The sequence below is a fragment of the Saccostrea cucullata genome, unplaced genomic scaffold, assembly GCF_032062105.1.
Source record: "Saccostrea cucullata isolate Sc308-1 unplaced genomic scaffold, CSIRO_AGI_Scuc_v1 ctg773, whole genome shotgun sequence".
In the NCBI taxonomy this organism is placed as follows: Eukaryota; Metazoa; Mollusca; class Bivalvia; order Ostreida; family Ostreidae; genus Saccostrea; species Saccostrea cuccullata.
In genome coordinates, this window is record NW_026928493.1 from 20001 (window position 1) to 37567 (window position 17567).

The following is a 17567-nucleotide window of genomic DNA, read 5'->3' on the forward strand; positions in this document are numbered from 1 at the left end:
TTTTTCTGAGAAACCATTTATCTTAATTATGTTGGTTATGTATCTTACAATACTACATCATTAGAATATTTAATAAATAATTGTATGATCAGGGTTCTCTCTTAGAATATTAAAACTTCTAGTTATAGTGTTAGGATCGATGCATGGTTTTTGAGAAAGTTCAGTTTAGTTTGAACCTCATCGTTTAGAGGACATCGTCATCCATGTTATTTTATCCTGCAACTACCCCTTGCATTGACCTAATAAAGGTAACCTAATAAACCAAAGCGGTCACTGCCCTAATAAAGCCTCGTGCATGTATTCCGACATTCTAAAAGCATTGTGACGTCATGTATATTGCAATGTTTACGCCATGGCGTCATAGTTTCAACTGCAGAAATGTGCCTAAATCTATCGAAAATAGTTAGTTTTGGACGTTCAAATGTAAAGAATATGTTGCAGGATAAACAAAATACATGATAAATGTCTTGAAATATAAGCGATATTTCTTAAGAGTGGAATAGGGTGAAATCTGTCCTAGGCTTCAGGGCAAAGACTGATAACAGCTAGATCAGATCTTAAGTCAAAAAGATTACCCGATAAAGACTATCTATCTTTGAAAAGGTAAGAGTACACTTAATTCTTTGGCTCAAGTAACTTTTAAAGAAGAAACACAGATAACTTAATATGCCTTGAAGGAAGAAATAAATTTAAAATACCATCATTCCATCCCTTGATTGTGTTAATTCCTCTTTCTGCACTACACTGATTTCTCCTTAGGTAACCAGCTATTCCAAGATATTCCATTAGTCTGTCTGTATCTGCTGATTCCAGTGTATTCATTGTTAAACCCATTGAGGACTTCCATCCATGCAATGAAAAATCTACATGAAATGATTTTTTTTTTTTTAGTTCAGTTAATTCATGTAGACTTCTAGCCAGAAAGTAACTACATCAAAACTGCAAACCAAGATGCATACATTTTGGTGTCTTTCATGAAAATTTACACCTTCCTTACCAGTTTATTTTTTTTCAAAAAATTATTTGTTTATTTAAGCATACATTTTTAAAAATATAATTTCTCAATTTCTACAATACTTTTTTAAGTATCAAACATTTTACTTGAATTTTGTTGTCCAAATTCACATTCTTTCTTTGGTAAGCGCAGTTCTTTGAAGATTACAACATCCAACAAGCATGGGAGATAGGACTCGAAACAAATGCTTGTCCTAAAATTAATCAAAAACTGGTCTTCTGCTGCAAGATCCCATATTGTAAACCTAAAATTGCACAAAAAGAATCATACATCAATTTGTTTTTAATCAAAATATAAAATACCAAAACATACTCCATATTAAATATCAAACATACCTCATTCTGACAACATTTGCTAGTCTGACATCTTTTTCCACACCAAATTCAAATTCTTGTAAATAGAGCTGGAACTGTAATTTATCAATCCCAAACTCCATCTTCAGACTGCATGGATCAATATCTAGATACACATGGAAGTTGTGATGAATTGGTGCTGCTCCTATACAGCAGTCTATCCCAGTACAGGACTCAGTCACAGCACATCTCATGTTGGAGGGAAGTGAGGGCAACGATCCAATGGGCTTAGGACATTCTGTGACATTAATAATTTTAAAAGTTTTTTCTTTATCAAATTACTGCCATCAAGCACTTTGACTGCTCACTAAACATCCAGAAATAAGCAAAATTTTCAAAAGGTATATATATATATATATATATATATATATATATATATATATATATATATAATTATATAATTTCATGATGAAGTCAACATTTCTGTTAAATCTCTATGATGAAAGAAGTTTTTCTTAGGTGTAATGTTTTCAATATTTCATCTTCACCCACCTGAGGCAAGGACCAAAACAACATGACATTTCCAATTTTTGTAGTGAGCTAACTGCATGCTCATTACATCTTGCCATTTGTTGCTACAGCGTCGTGCCATAAGTATTCGCGGAAAAATGGCGGACGTGATCTGAGAGTTATCGCGCTTGCAACATAAAAATCAACCAAATACAACAAAAACAAACAAATGCTTACCTTTAGTACTTTGTTAAGTGTCCCTTGGATCGTACACATGCCATGATGCGTTTTGGGATAGATTTATAGAGGCTTTGAACATATTCTATGGTGAAATTCTGCCAAGTGTGTAAAATAACATCGAACAGCTGATCAGGGGTGGTAATATCTCCGGCATGATTTTGGATCTGTCTTTTAATTCTATGCCAACAGTTTTCAACAATATTAATGTCCGGACTCTGGGCTGGCCACACCATACCCCGAATATTATTTGCAAGTTTATATTCCTCTACAACACGAGCTCTATGTACCGGCGCATTATCGTCTTCAAAAACGTAGTTGTTTGCAGGGAAATGTCGGGCAATAACAGGCCACAATTGATTGTCCAGGATATTTATATATTTCTCAGCATTAATGTTACCTTGTACCTTGCATAGAGTCCCAGGACCATACCAGCTGATGCATCCCCATATCATTACGGAAACTTTGGGTTTTGAGATCGCATACATGCACTCCGGACGGTACGATTCCTGGGCGGATCTCCAGACATACACACGATTATTTTGCCCTATAACCACTTGAGATTCATCACTTAATATGATAGGTTTCCAGTTTTGTTCAACAGTCCATCTTCGTTTGAGTAAACACCAGGCTAAACGTTTCTTTCTATTTACTTCTTTGACAACCATACGTTTTCTCACTACTCTTCTGTAAATTTTGTTATTATGTAAAATCCGCTTGACTGTCTGTTCACTAATAGGTTCACAATAATTTCCATCATTAAAATCAGTTGTTATGTCCTTCAAAACACTTCCCCGGTTCTTCCTAACCATACGAAGTAATCTTACTTCACCACGTTTTGACACTTTCCTGGGACTTTCCACACTTTTTCGCTGATGAAACGTTTTCAAAATTGATCTACATGTAGATTCGAGAATTTTCGTAATTCTTGAGATCTCACTTACTTTATGTCTGTTTTCTTTCAAATCTATAATCAGCTGTTTTATCTCTAGTGACAGTTCTTTTGATTTTCTACCCATCTTGTTTACAGTCCGTAATGTTCGGCAGTCTAACTTTAGCAGACGTCAAACATGACATCACGGTAAACTTTGACCTTACGCGGTTTCGGGGATGATGTCAAAATACAAAAAAGCGATTGCATAATGATTTAGGACGATTTGAAAAAACGCGAAGCGTGAACGTTTTACGGCGGCCGCCATTTTTCCGCGAATACTTTTGGCACAACGCTGTACATGTAGATGTCCATTAGTTAAGAGGGCCTTAAAAGGTGTTTGTATTATATTTTCTGTAAACTAAATGCTGTCCTAGGCAAAAGGTTAACAAATTGAATGATTTTGGTAGAGGAAAATTATTAACTTAATACGGTAAATATGCAAGAAATTGCCCTATCCAGATGTCAAGAAGAATAGATTTTGGAAGAATTTCTAATGTTTTGGTCCCCACCTCTCAAGTCCCAAGATAAGAGGGGCCTAGAAATTTGTTCCTCTTTATCTAATTGTGTTACATATTTTTAAAAACTGGTTTAAATTGAAAACTACATTTGAATTATGCTAAAAATGTTTAAAATGTATAATGTGAAATGGCAGATGTTACTTAAATGACCCAGAAGCTTTAATGAAATGAATACATTTTTAAGAAAGAATGCATATATAAGCTTAAGATAAAATAAATGTTACAAAATACTTACCATTTTTAATTCCATCTCTTGAGGGTCGGTATATTGCACTAGACAATGAGCAAGATGGGTTGGATAAAAACTGAGGAAGACCAAGTTCTTCTTTGAGTTCTTCTAAAGCAAGACCTTGTATGCCTTCAAAACTCCTCAATACATTGTCCTTCATAAACTGTCTCAAAGAAAAACCTAACAAGAGGCCCAGGGGCCACATCGCTCACCTGAGCAATTGGCTAGGAAAAAGCACACATGACATCAGATCAGAACTGAAAGTTTACTGGGGGGGGGGGGGGGGGTGTCTTGAATTATAACCCCCCAGGGGGTCATGATTTCAACAAACTTGAATCTACACTACCTGAGGATGATTCCCTATAAATATCACTAAGCATGGCTTTAAAGTACTGGTACTTGAAAAGAAGATTTTTAAAGGTTTCCCTAGATATTCCAATGTAAAACTTTGATCGGCCATTTGGCCCCACTCTACTGCCGGGGGTCATGATTTGAACAAACTTGAATCTACACTACCTGGGGATGATTCCACATGAGTTTCATCTTTCCTGGTCCAGTGGTTCTTGAGAAGAAGATTTTTATAGATTTTTCCTATATATTCCTATGTAAAACTTTGATCGGCCATTTTGGCCCCACCCTACCCCAGGGGGTCATGATTTGAACAATCTTGAATCTACACTACCTGAAGAAGATTCCACATGAGTTTCATCTTTCCTGGCCCAATGGTTCTTGAGAAGAAGATTTTTATAGATTTTTCCTATATATTCCTATGTAAAACTTTGATCGGCCATTTTGGCCCCACCCTACCCCAGGGGGTCATGATTTGAACAATCTTGAATCTACACTACCTGAAGAAGATTCCACATGAGTTTCATCTTTCCTGGCCCAGTGGTTCTTGAGAAGAAGATTTTTAAAGATTTTTCCTATATATTCCTATGTAAAACTTTGATCGGCCATTTTGGCCCCACCCTACCCCTGGGGGTCATGATTTGAACAAACTTGAATCTACACTACCTGAGGATGATTTCATATGACTTTCATCTTTCCTGGCCCAGTGGTTCTTGAGAAGAAGATTTTTTAAAAATGTCATTAATTTTTCTCTAATTCATAATCATCTCCCCTTGGAAAAGGGCGTGGCCCTTCATTTGAACAAACTTAAATCCCCTTTACCCAAGGATACTTTGTAGCAAGTTTGGTTGAAATTGGCCCAGTGGTTCTTGAGAAGAAGATGAAAATGTGAAAAGTTTACAACAACGACAACAACGCCAACGCCAACGTCGACAACGACGACGACGACGACAGACAACGGACAAATTTTGATCAGAAAAGCTCACTTGAGCCTTTGGCTCAGGTGAGCTAAAAATGGTAAAGGTCTTATTGAGAGAGTTTTATCTTTAGTGGCGGATAGGATTGGTTGTTTATATAGGAACATTTTCAGTCCATTTCATTTTCACCCTCACTATCGTTAGCAAAATTAAAATATGGAAAATTAACAAAGATACCACAGCTTTTTTCTGAGCACATGTTAAGTAACCAAAGTCAAAATATCTGTGTATTCATCCCTAGATGCATCATCCATGCAAGTTTGTTCATAAAAGGACTTAAAGTTGCTTAAGAGTGAGACTTTATTTAAAACTTTTACTTGATTGCTCACCCAGAAGATAAAACTAGCATTTCAATCAAGTCTGGTAGAGTGCATCCCTACGTAAAGATAAATTCATAGTTACATTGCAATGAACCTGAGGCAAAAACTTTAACCAAGTCACTTATCCAGAAAATGTAAATCAGATCAAGTTCATATTGCTTTACAATTTCTGGATGAGTGACTAGGTTCAAGTTTTTGCCTAAGATTCATTGCAATGTAACTTTTTTAAATCAACCAATCAAAAGTTATGGGCAATGTTTCAGTTTTTACAGAGAGACAGGCAGACAGACTGTCATTGCAAAAACATTTATGGGGCATAAAAAAAAAACGTACCAGCTGTATGAAAATTTGTCTCCCATATACATGACTGTTTAGGAAGTTTGGCTTTATTGAGGATGTCAACATTAATCAAACAATCTCCACCATCCTCTAAACAGATGGATACATCTGCAGACACAACATACACTCCTTCCCCATAATTGTCCCATATAGTAAATCTAAAAAAAGCCAAGTGATCCAAATGCAAACAATCAAATTTCAAAAAGCTCACCTAAAGCACATTATTGACAAGAAAAAAAAAGTCAAAATGCAAAATTAATTCTAGAAGGAGTCTAGTTATTGGCACTTTTTTGGAATTATTTTAGAAGAAGAAACTTATATGTTTTATGTGAATACTGATTTAAGTTATGATTAACTAGTGCGAAAATTGCATCCTTTTCTTTAGATATGCAAGGATCCAAGTAATATCTAATCCAATGTCAACTAAAACTAAGCAGATTTAATTTTCATAAGAAAGCATTAAGTGAAACTTGCTCTATCTCTTGCAACACAACCACACAAAAACAAACTTACCCAAGTTTTACAACACCCATTATCACCATTTCCTTTCTTGTACCTGCCAAAAATAAATTGCCTTTTAGACATAAAGAAAATTGCCTTTTAGACATAAAGACATAAAAGAAATAAATAATATCTTAATCTTGAACCCAAAAACTTTACAATCAATGAGGTAATTAAGAACTACCAAATGAATGTTTCTCCATTAGGAAACTATATATATAGAACATGTAATTTTATACTTTTCTGCCAGTGGCCTTGAACATACAAGAATGACCTTGTGTCAAGGTCATGAAACACTATGACAAGATATGTCATATATCAAGCATGATTCTTTCATGATTCTTCTCTATTATAAAGTAATAGCCTGGACATGATTGAATACACAATTGGATGGATGGATAGATAAACAATTTGATTCATTTATGACTCCAGCATTTCATACAGAGCCTTCATAATGAATAACTAAATGATAAATACCAAAGTCAAAGAGCTGTAGAGAGAGACTTTCTGTCAGTTTCTCAATCCCAAAGGTTATTTTCTGGTTACAAAAGTCAATGTCCAGTTCCACTTCAAATGTCCTTCCTATTTTGCCCACCTCTATACAGCAAGATACAGCTGTACAGGACTCCTTAATGTTACAAGATGCACTTCCTCTTAATTGCGAGATTGGTATATGCACTGGACATTCTAAAAGTAATATATACAATATAGTAATATCTGTACATCAGCTAAAAAAAAAATGAGTTTCTGAAAAATGTCTACAAGCATTGTGTGATAAAATGTTACGATACATCTATTATGTTTTTAATATCATACAAGAGGACCAAAGGCCTTAACAATCACCTGTGTATGATTCAACACTATAAAGAATTATAACTTAATGTTGGGTTTGATATTGAATGCTGCCTTGATGTAATGATAGGATCTTTTGTGAGGAGATGCTTTGCTGTGCCTTTGATTGAATACATTGCAAACTCATTATACTAAAATTATTTTTGTTCTCAACTGTATATTACCTGAAGACCAGCCATCTTTCTGTAATTTGTTGATACTGTATGGTTTTTCTGAGCGGGAACAGGATTTCTCTTTCATGAATGAATCAATGCCCAGCAACTTGAACAGAGAGTTGGACAAAGCTGAAGAAAGGCTTCCCTCCAGTGACAATCCTTGCTCATTCATCCAGTTTGTCAGAGAAAAACCTAAATAAGGGAAATAAATTGTCATGAATATTCAGTTTAAAAACATTCTGGTGAGGGTAATAATTTTTACACTTACCTTTTGATTTGAAACCCATTGAAAGATCACATTCAAGCACTGGCATGAGAGTTTCATGGAAAACAGAGGCATTAAATTCACATTTATTTGGCTCCAGGCAAATAGCAAGACTCAGATCAATGATGTATTTCTTTGATACTGGTAACTGATTGGCTTTAAACCTTAAATAAGAGACAAAATTTTCTGTATATTACATGAGAAGGGTAGTTTTTTGAATTTATTCTTAAATCATATTTTAAGTATTCATTTTTAAACTTTCAATTCTGCTTCTTACTGTTTCTGAACTTACCTCATTTGCACTATATTCAAAATGTTGAACTCCATTTCTTTGCCTTTAAAAATACAAGAAAAAATATACCGGTATATCAAACATATAGGTACAGATGTATTATGATTTAATTTTATTCAAATGTAAACACAGAAACATCAAATAAAATTTCTTGAAAAAAATTGTATTAAATTCATTATAATATGGTATAGATAAATAGAGCTCCATCCAAACAACCTCTGACCAAGGGGCCATGAATTTTGTTAACTTGGAATTAGTTTAGAATCTTGGGAGCAAAAAAAAAATATTCAAAAAAATAATGCATTTTCACTATATGATCAATAGAGCTAAATAAACAGGGGGAGAGATTTCTTTAAAAGAATTAATGCATTTTCATTATATGATCAATAAAACAACACAACACCAAAGACAACACCAAAGAACTTCCCAATTCTGGTATGAGTTCAATCCTATGTTTATTACAATCATATTAATAGCTTGACAGCTTGATTATTAAGAGTATATAAAGAAAAGATTTCATTTTTCACCTTCATGCAAAGGTGCCTTATTCCAAAATTGGTTTAGCCATTCAAGAGAAGAAGTTGAAAATGTTTAAAAGTATACAAACTTTACAAACAATGCACATAACACATGGTGGATGAAAAAAATCACAAGAAGACATCTGGGTGATGCATATGATCTAAAACAAAAAGTTTTGGCCCAAGTTTTATAAAATCTGAAAGTGATTATGCCACAAAATATAGCAGGACAGGTAGTAGACAAACTCTGAAAAGCTGCCTTATGTCTTTAGTTCATAGGAGTACTGTGTAAGTATAGTCTGAACATGTTAAGCTAACCTCTAAACATTGTTCTTTTAAAAAGCCTTAATACAATTAAGGCCCATTAAATTAGATTCTCTTTCTCTTGCAGAAGGGTATTCATGTCTTCATTGGATTTTATAATAACCATTACCCCAATAATTGTTGAAATCCAGAAGTCCATATGAGAAGGTTTTTTTCTCTATTCCACCAGAGATGACATAATTACACCTGTCAAAGTGGAGGGAGAAGTGAAGCTTCAGGTTCAGAAGACTGAAGTCCACACAACAGTCAATCCTGGTACAGTTCTCTGTCAGAGCACATTTCACATTGTGGAAAGGAATCGCTGGGGGCACTACCCAATCCAATGGACAATCTACAAGACATTGAAGACATTAGGTGAAGTTTTGAGGACATTTGGACAAATTAAATGAGATTTAATCTTATATCATTCTGAATTTTCAAGAGAAATTGACAGCAAAACACAAACACTCTGTGTACAATAATGTCGAAATGTATTCCATTAGCTGTGTGTGCAAAAAAAATTGTCAGAGAGAGAGAGATTCCCAATTTCCTTTATATTCCTATTATGAAAAAAAAAATGATTGCCCATTCTGGCCTCAGTCTTCCCTTAAGATTTGAATAAACTTAATTTTGCAATGAAACTTTCCAATAAGTTTCTTCTTTTTTTCCTGGCCAAGCAGCTCTAATGACACTTGATGAATAAAGCCCTTCAATTTTCATTAATTATTAATTTTCTCCCCTTGAGAAATCGCACTGGAATTCTTTTAAGCAAACTTGAATCCTATTTACCAAAAAGTATGCTTTGTGGCAAGCTTGGTTGAAATGTACCCAAAATTTCTAGAGGGGAAGTAAAAGTGAAAAGTCTTCATTCATGATGCCAGTAACAGACAAAACACATATTTTGATCAGAGATTTTAAATTCGAGGATTTTTTTTTAAATTAAGCATATTTTAAGAAATAATTTTACCATTGCTCCATCCTTTTTTTGAAGGTGAATAAGCATCATCATGGATGTCACATGTAGCATCAAGGAGGAACTTGTCTATCTGCAACTGCTGAATCAACAAAGTCTTTGCATTGTCTTTCAAATCAGTCAGTGATGCAATATTCATGTTTTTCATCCAGTTTGTCAAAGAAAATTCTGAAATTTTAAAGAAACATTTAAAAAATTCCAACCTTCTACTCTAATCTTTATTGCTTATTTTTATTAGGCCAAAAAAAATTAATTTCTTGGTTCTCAGGCCCTCCCCTCATCTCTTCCAAGGGCACCTCATTGACCCTTTTTATTGCTAAATCAATAAAATAAAAACAACAAATCACCTCCCTCATTTTCTTAGGTTTTGTACAATGTAAAAAGCTGCCTCATCATGTTTTGGGGGCAATAAAAAAGTAAAAAAAAAAAAGCCTCCCTCCCTCATCATATTTCTTGAAAAAAGGCCTGAGAACCAAGGAATTAATTTTGCATGGCCTTATTGATAATTAAATTAGTATCTTTTTTTAAGAGTTTGGATTGTGTGCACTACATACTTTGATCATGTGGAAGCATTTTTCTGACAGCTGGTATTTTTGTGTTAGAGAATATAGGTATTTTTATAGAACAGTCTCCATCATCAAGACACACAGACACATGAGCATTAAAGATGTACATATCCCTGTTAGTCAGTGGTTTTATGCTGAAGCTACAACATATAATTTTATACATAATTATCCATTAGTTTTTGTATGACACCATGACTACAATATATAGTTGTCATTAAAATGGCTTTTTACATATTTCTATTTCAATACATATATAATTATATATATATATTCTTATGTGCACTATTTTTCTTATGCACCTCTCTTAATCTTTTCATTTCTTGAATAATTTTTGCACCCCCATAATTCATAAAGTTGTCATAAATTATGAGAGAGAATTTAGCTATCACGCTTACTCATGTAAACTGTTTGCTAAATTGTTATTCCTATGTGAGAATTACAGTTAAGTTTAACAGCCATTAGATAAATACATATTCATGCATCTTTGAAATTTAATATGACTGTATACTTACATAAATGCTATTAAGTTTCCGTCAACAGATACTTTTACTTCATCTCCCCAAATATAGTCAAATAGTTTTACTTTGTATATCTTGTTTTCAACTCCATAACTCAGTTCTAGTTTATTTAGGTCTAAATTCACGAAGAGATGTAAGCCTAGTCCCAGCACTGGGATCTCTGCACAACACTCTACTCCTGTACAGTAATCTGGGATGTAACAGGACATAGGACTCGGGATCCGGAGTGGAAGGTTGGCAATAGAACCAGGACAATCTACAAGATGCAAAATGATTTTTTTACCTTAAAAATTCATATTTTATTTTTTTTAAAATTGCTAGCATTTTTTGTTTATCAATTTAAAAAAGAATTTCAAGTCAGAAGTCACCATTGTTTATTCCTTGTATTGATGGAATGTATGGTGGTCTTGTTTGGTCACATTTCTCTTGTTGAAAGAAGTGTGTCAAGTTTAGTTGCTCAAGTAACAACATCAGAGCTCCTTCATCTAACGTTTTATCTGCTGGTAGGCCCTTCTCTCTAATCCAATTTGTAAGAGAAAAATCTGAAAGATATTTGAATAGTTTAACCCTTCAAGTAATTCATAGGAATAATACATTGCAATATAACAGTATTTTCTTTAAGTTTTGGGAGAATTGACTATTGGAAAAATTAACATATAAAACTGGGGGAAAGGGAACTTTTTCAGAATTGGGAATTGAGCCATTTAATGGCCCTAATTATAGACAATTGAGGGCCCTGAAACTGCAGGTAAGAATAATGTTTAAAATATTCAATGAAATGTAATTAGATTGAACACAAAAAGAATATGTTAAGAAGTTTAGTAAATGAACAAATCATGTCTTTTTGTAACATGTGAATGTTATAAAATATTTTTACCCACATAAATAAAAGAAAAATATGCAAAATAAAATTGTGAGTTAATCATAATAAAAAAATAATAAGCCTACTTTGAAATTTAATGTATTCAATACTGCCACATTCTCTAATCTCTTGATTTTCCAGCAACAAGAATCCTTTCTCATTAGGAATGCAAAACTTGTTTCCAACAATAGGGAAACAGATCGTCAATCTCATGTCCACTAAAAATCCTCTGCTTTCCTCAATTTTACTTATTTTGTATCTGTAATAAAAATTCAATACATCCCTTAATACAATTCATAATATAGTATTGTGCAATTTAAAAATTTCAACGTATTAAAAGTTAAATATAAAGTCTGCAATAACCCCCTTCCCCGCAGTCACACATTTTAATGTATATATTAAAATTTCCTATATAATTTCTAACGCAAAATCATGCGAATACCGTTTTCCAGCAATCACATATTTCCACGCACTTTATTGCCAAATTTCTTCTATTTTATACTTGCTTAAATCTCATAAAATATAAAAGTTATTTTCTTATTAAAATATTACGTGATATTATTTACACTAAACTTTAGGGAAACTTGTACCACACTATAAAGTGTTTGCGGGGAAATGGTAATGTCGTATTTCTAAGACGGGAACATTAAGTGTATGCTGCATAACAATTCAGTAAGTTGTAAAGAGTTAAAGTATCAACTTACACAATTTTAACAGGTGGTGGATTTCCAGAGCCAAAAGTCAAAACTGCTTGCTTCCCTGCAAAACATTTTTTCTTTAAGAATCTGCTAATTCAGGCTCAAGGGCCAAAAAGAAACTTAGACAGGCTCACTTTTAATCTCATGCAGTCTCACTTTCAGAAAAGGAATATATAGTTGTCTAAGAATATAGTTGTCTAAGTTTTATGGTCCCGGAGCCAGTAAAACTGTAAAACGCGAATATTTGGCGCACTACTAATTTTAGCGCTTTTCCGCAAGAGCCTCTGAACGCTCAAATTTATGATGCGCTAAAAGATTTCTAAATATTATTTTTTTGTGTGTGTTCAAAGCTTTATATTAAGTACATGTAAACCGGAACACGGGATTACGTAATGTAGAAGGGTCGTTGGATTTTAAATATACACTAGCACTGTACATGGTAGGTTCGATTGAGAAAGCTCTGCCAAATTATAATTTAATTAAACTATAATTGTTACCCTGGTAGTTTTTACCCGGCCGATTCTTATCATTAGCACCTTAAAAGTTTGACTTCTCGGTGTGTCAATCATCTACAGTGAAACTTGTATTAAGCAGTCACCTACGGGATTCATCAAAAGTGACCTTTATACAGAGGTGACCTTTGAAAAGAGGTTCATCTTTTTTAAAAAGAATTTATTTACAAATTTAGTCAGTTTCGCGTTTATATTATTTATTTCACCACAAATTATACAAGAAAGTTAGGTATTGGACATTAGTGATCTCACTTAAATTATTTTTTTTTAATTTACTTTTATGGATGAATTCAAACTAAATTTAATGAATCCAAGAAAATTAATTAATAAAATACCTGTATACTGAATCTTACACTTAAGGGTGTTGCATTATCCCCCATCAAAACAATTTTTTTCTTTGTGTAAGGAATGAATAAAATCAGTTAAAAATTATTTTATCTAAACTTGATTCATAAAATTAACCTCTGTACATGTATTTTTTTTAAATACATGTACACAACTGTATATGATTTGTTGTATAATAAACTCTCAGATGATCAACAGGTGCACAGGTGTCCTGAGCAATGAACTTATGAAACGTTACTAATCCCTAACGGTCGTTTCCTTTGTGAAATTCACAACATACCCAAGGCACAATGTGTATATAAACTGTAATTATGGCTTCAACAAATGATGCAAGTTTCCTATAGGTGTGAAAATTAAAATGCCTATCAAGCGTAATACATTTACAACTTTCAGATCATGCAGAGTTGGGCACGATATCGACACTGTAAATATAGTAAACAAAAATATAATAGTCATTAAAAGATTAATATAGTTCATATGTTGTTCTTTTTTAAAACTTAATTAAAAATCCAGAAGTTATAAGACCCTGATAATCAGCTATCGATAATACTAGTATTTGTTTTTTCCTGTTAACTTTTTTTCATCATAAGCATAACACGTTAGTTATTCGAGTTTTGTAAAATATAGAAGCAGTTAGTTTGTAAAATGATTCTTAAATATGCTTATCCAGTAAAATAATTGCTCCATTTATTAATTTTTATTCACGATCCCGCAACACTTAACTGATTATTTACTTTAGTAACAAAAATTGGGAATCAGCTGACTCCAGATCAGATCACGTGATTGGACAAAATGGCCGCTAAAGACAGGGAAAAGTGGCGATTTCGTTTGAAATTAGGTGACCGCTGACCGCGTTACGCAGGTGACCGCTAAATAGAGTTACTTTATATAGGAAATTTCGTTGGGAGGAAATAAAATGACCGCATAGGACAAGTGACCGCTGGATAGAGGTGACCGCTATGACAAGTTTGACTGTATATGGCCTCGAGGTAAACAATGCAATCAAGCATGGCGATTGAGCAATACCGTCCTGATCATAATTACCGTTTATTCAAGTAACTTTCTTTCGATGCATGTATTGTTTTGATATGAAAAAAATACGTAAATACCGTAAATCTAGAAATTTTTATGTTGATTTTATTTTGTAAATCTGGGTCAAAATGCTGTTGATTAATTTTTAAGTTTCAAAATTTTGCAAATGACCACTACTTTGTTTACATTTTTTTATTGTTGAATTATTTTTAAGAAAAATATTTTTGCGAATGCAATGAACTCGCAAATTTGCTAAAAATTTATCTACTGCAAAAATAACCAAATTTACCGTACTCCACTTCTTTTACTTAAAATTAAATTATAACTAGATATCATTGAGATGGTGGCCATCTCAAAGTGTCCAGCTTTTAGCAATGAACATGAAAATGAAACATAGCTGAAAAGGGTTTATTTTGAAGGTATTTGAGATTAAAGGGGACAAAAAGTATTACTCCCTGAAAAATAATACAATAAAAAAACTTTTAGAAATGTATTCTCTATGAAAACTGTTGCATATCCTCTATCATAATATGGAAGGAAAATCACAAATGTTCCGTATCCAGTCAATTTGAGGCTGAGTGGACGTAAGGGAAAGAAATTATGCAGCAAACAAAGACTTTAAAAAAAGAGGCTATCTTTGACCTTGACCCTTCACCTAGAAACTTTGTTCAAGGTCACTGCACATTCACTGACCAAAGGCACTCTTTGAGTGAAGTATGAGCAACATTGGATTGATAGGAGAGAAAATATGCTCCAAGGATTTTCATATAATTCTGCTATGATCTTAACCTTTGACCTAGAAACATGGTTCTAGGTCACTGCAACCTTTTACCCAAAGACACTCTGTTTGTGAAGCATGGGCCAGATTAGGCCAAGGAAAGTGAAAATATGTTCCAGACAAGAATTTAAACAGAAGGGCTATTTCTGACCTTGACACTTGACCTCAAAACTTTGCTCAAGGTCACTGCACACCCTTTACCAAAAAGGCACTCTGTGGGTGAAGTATGAGCCAGATTGGGCCAAGGGGTGAGAAGATATGATCCAGACAAAGATTTTTCATATCATTCTGCTATGACCTTGACCTTTGACCTAGAAACATGGTTCAAGATCACTGCACACCGGTTACCCAGAGGCACTCACTGGGTGAAGTATGAGCCTGATAGGGCCAAGGAAAGAGAAGATATGATCCAGACAAAGATATTTTATATTCTGCTATGACCTTGACCAATGTTCTAGAAACATGGTTCAAGGTCACTGCACATTGGTTACCCAAAGGCACTCCGTGGGTGTATTAGCCAGAGTGGGCCAAGGAGAGAGAAGACATGATCCGGACAATGATTTTTCATATCATTCTGCTATTTACCTTGACCTTTGACCTAGAAACATGGTTCAAGAGATTGGGCCAAGGAGAGAAGATATGATCTGGACAAGGATTTTCATATCATTCTGCTATGACCTTGACCTTCGACATAGAAAACATGGTTCAAGGTCACTGCATGCCGGTTACCTAAAGGCACTCCATGGGTGAAGTATGAGCCAGATTGGGCCAAGGAGAGAGAAGACATTATCTGGACAAAAAATTTTCATACCATTCTACTATGACATTGACCTTTTTTCTAGAAACATGGTTCAAGGTCACTGCACACCGCTTACCTAAAGGCACTCTGTGGGTGAAGTATGAGCCAGATTGGGTCAAGGAGAGAGAAGATATGCTCCGGACAAGAGATCTCGGACAGACAGACAGACGGACAGCTGGAAGGACGTACGGACAGACTGATCAATACAGGGCGCCCGCCGAGCGGGGCCCCAATAAATTTTACCATTGTGCCATGTCCATGTGATTGCAACACCATGGTAAACTTGACGAATGTTTACTTATATACGGGGCCCGGAGTGCTATTGTGTTTTCGTGCTTGACTAGTCAAATACGGGTGGGGATAAAAACAAGAGGCCCAGGGGCCATAGTGCTCACCTGAGCACATCGGCTAGGAAAAAGCACATATCAGATCAGAACTAAAAGTTTACTGAGGTTGGGGGGGGGGAGCTTGAATTTTAACCCCCCAGGGGATCATGATTTGAACAAACTAGAATCTACATTATCTGAGGATGATTCCATATAAATAATACTAATCATAGCTTTGAAGTACTTGAAAAGAAAATTTAAAAAGGTTTCCCTATATTTTCCTATGTAAAACTTTGATCAGCCATATTGGCCCCACCCTAACCCCAGGGGTCATGTTTGAACAAAATTGAATGTACACTACATGAGGATGATTCCACATTAGTTTCATTTTTCCTGGCCCTGTAGCTCTTGAGAAGAAGATTTTTAGAGATTTTTCCTATATATTCCTATTTAAAACTTTGATCGGCCATTATGGCCCCACCCTACCCCCGGGGGTCATGATTTGAACAAAATTGAATCTACACTACATGACTTTGATTCCACACGAGTTTCATCTTTCCTGGCCTTGTGGTTCTTTAGGAGAAGATTTTTAAAGATTTTTCCTATATATTCCTATGTAAAACTTTGATCGGCCATTTTGGCCCCACCCTACCCCGGGGGGTCATGATTTGAACAAAATTGAATCTACACTACCTGAGGATGATTCCACATTAGTTTCATCTTTCCTGGCCCTGCGGTTCTTGAGGAGAAGATTTTTAAAGATTTTTCCTATACATTTCTATGTAAAACTTTGATCAGCCATTTTGGCCCCACCCTACCCCGGGGGGTCATGATTTGAACAAAATTGAATCTACACTACCTGATGATGATTCCACATGAGTTTCATCTTTCCTGGTCCTGTGGTTCTTGAGAAGAAGATTTTTTAAAAATGCCATTAATTTTTCTTTAATTCATAATTATCTCCCCCTGGAAAAGGGCATGACCCTTCATTTGTACAAACTTGAATCCCCTTTACTCAAAGATACTTTGTGGCAAGTTTGGTTGAAATTGGCCCTGTGGTTCTTGAGGAGAAGATGAAAATGTGAAAAGTTTACGACGACGACAACAACGACAACGACTACAACGACGACAGACAACGGACAAATTTTGATCAGAAAAGCTCACCTGAGCCTTCGGCTCAGGTGAGCTAAAAACAAAATATCACATTTATATATTTTAATGACAAGTGCAAGCGCTAAAATTTATTTGCGCCAATGTATTCCCACTTGTGTTTGCGCTAAAATACGTATGCACCAAATTTTCTCGTTTTAAAGTATATTGAACTCGGTGTCATATAATATATTGAACCCCACATTATTTTGTACCCGGGTTCAAAATATCACTGCGAAATATTGAACCCCCTATGAAATATCAAACCTGGTGTTCAATATATTACGACCATAAAATATTGAGGCTTCCTACCCTTTTAAGAGGGAGGGGGGTTCAAAATATTATGGCCATAAAATATTGAGTCCCCCTACCTTTTAATTTGAGAGGGAAGGGAATCAAAATA

General features: G+C 34.5%; 1 protein-coding gene across 1 annotated transcript in view; it reads right to left on the reverse strand.

The window, feature by feature from the left end:
- The window catches only part of LOC134277763 (uncharacterized), a gene marked incomplete at its 3' end in the record, with an annotated part of 50306 nt that overhangs the window by 19667 nt on the left and 13072 nt on the right, over nt 1–17567 (reverse strand). Inside the window, exons 17-33 of the mRNA XM_062760074.1 lie at nt 12230–12284; nt 11612–11784; nt 11032–11205; nt 10658–10919; nt 10134–10285; nt 9574–9747; nt 8737–8958; nt 7786–7828; nt 7497–7657; nt 7238–7420; nt 6699–6908; nt 6234–6276; nt 5715–5878; nt 3743–3916; nt 1351–1606; nt 1102–1259; nt 699–863 (exon numbers count right to left, since the gene is read on the reverse strand). Of these exons, the coding sequence (XP_062616058.1) occupies nt 699–863; nt 1102–1259; nt 1351–1606; nt 3743–3916; nt 5715–5878; nt 6234–6276; nt 6699–6908; nt 7238–7420; nt 7497–7657; nt 7786–7828; nt 8737–8958; nt 9574–9747; nt 10134–10285; nt 10658–10919; nt 11032–11205; nt 11612–11784; nt 12230–12284 (2769 nt within the window). The remainder of the gene's footprint in view (nt 1–698; nt 864–1101; nt 1260–1350; nt 1607–3742; nt 3917–5714; nt 5879–6233; nt 6277–6698; nt 6909–7237; nt 7421–7496; nt 7658–7785; nt 7829–8736; nt 8959–9573; nt 9748–10133; nt 10286–10657; nt 10920–11031; nt 11206–11611; nt 11785–12229; nt 12285–17567) is intronic.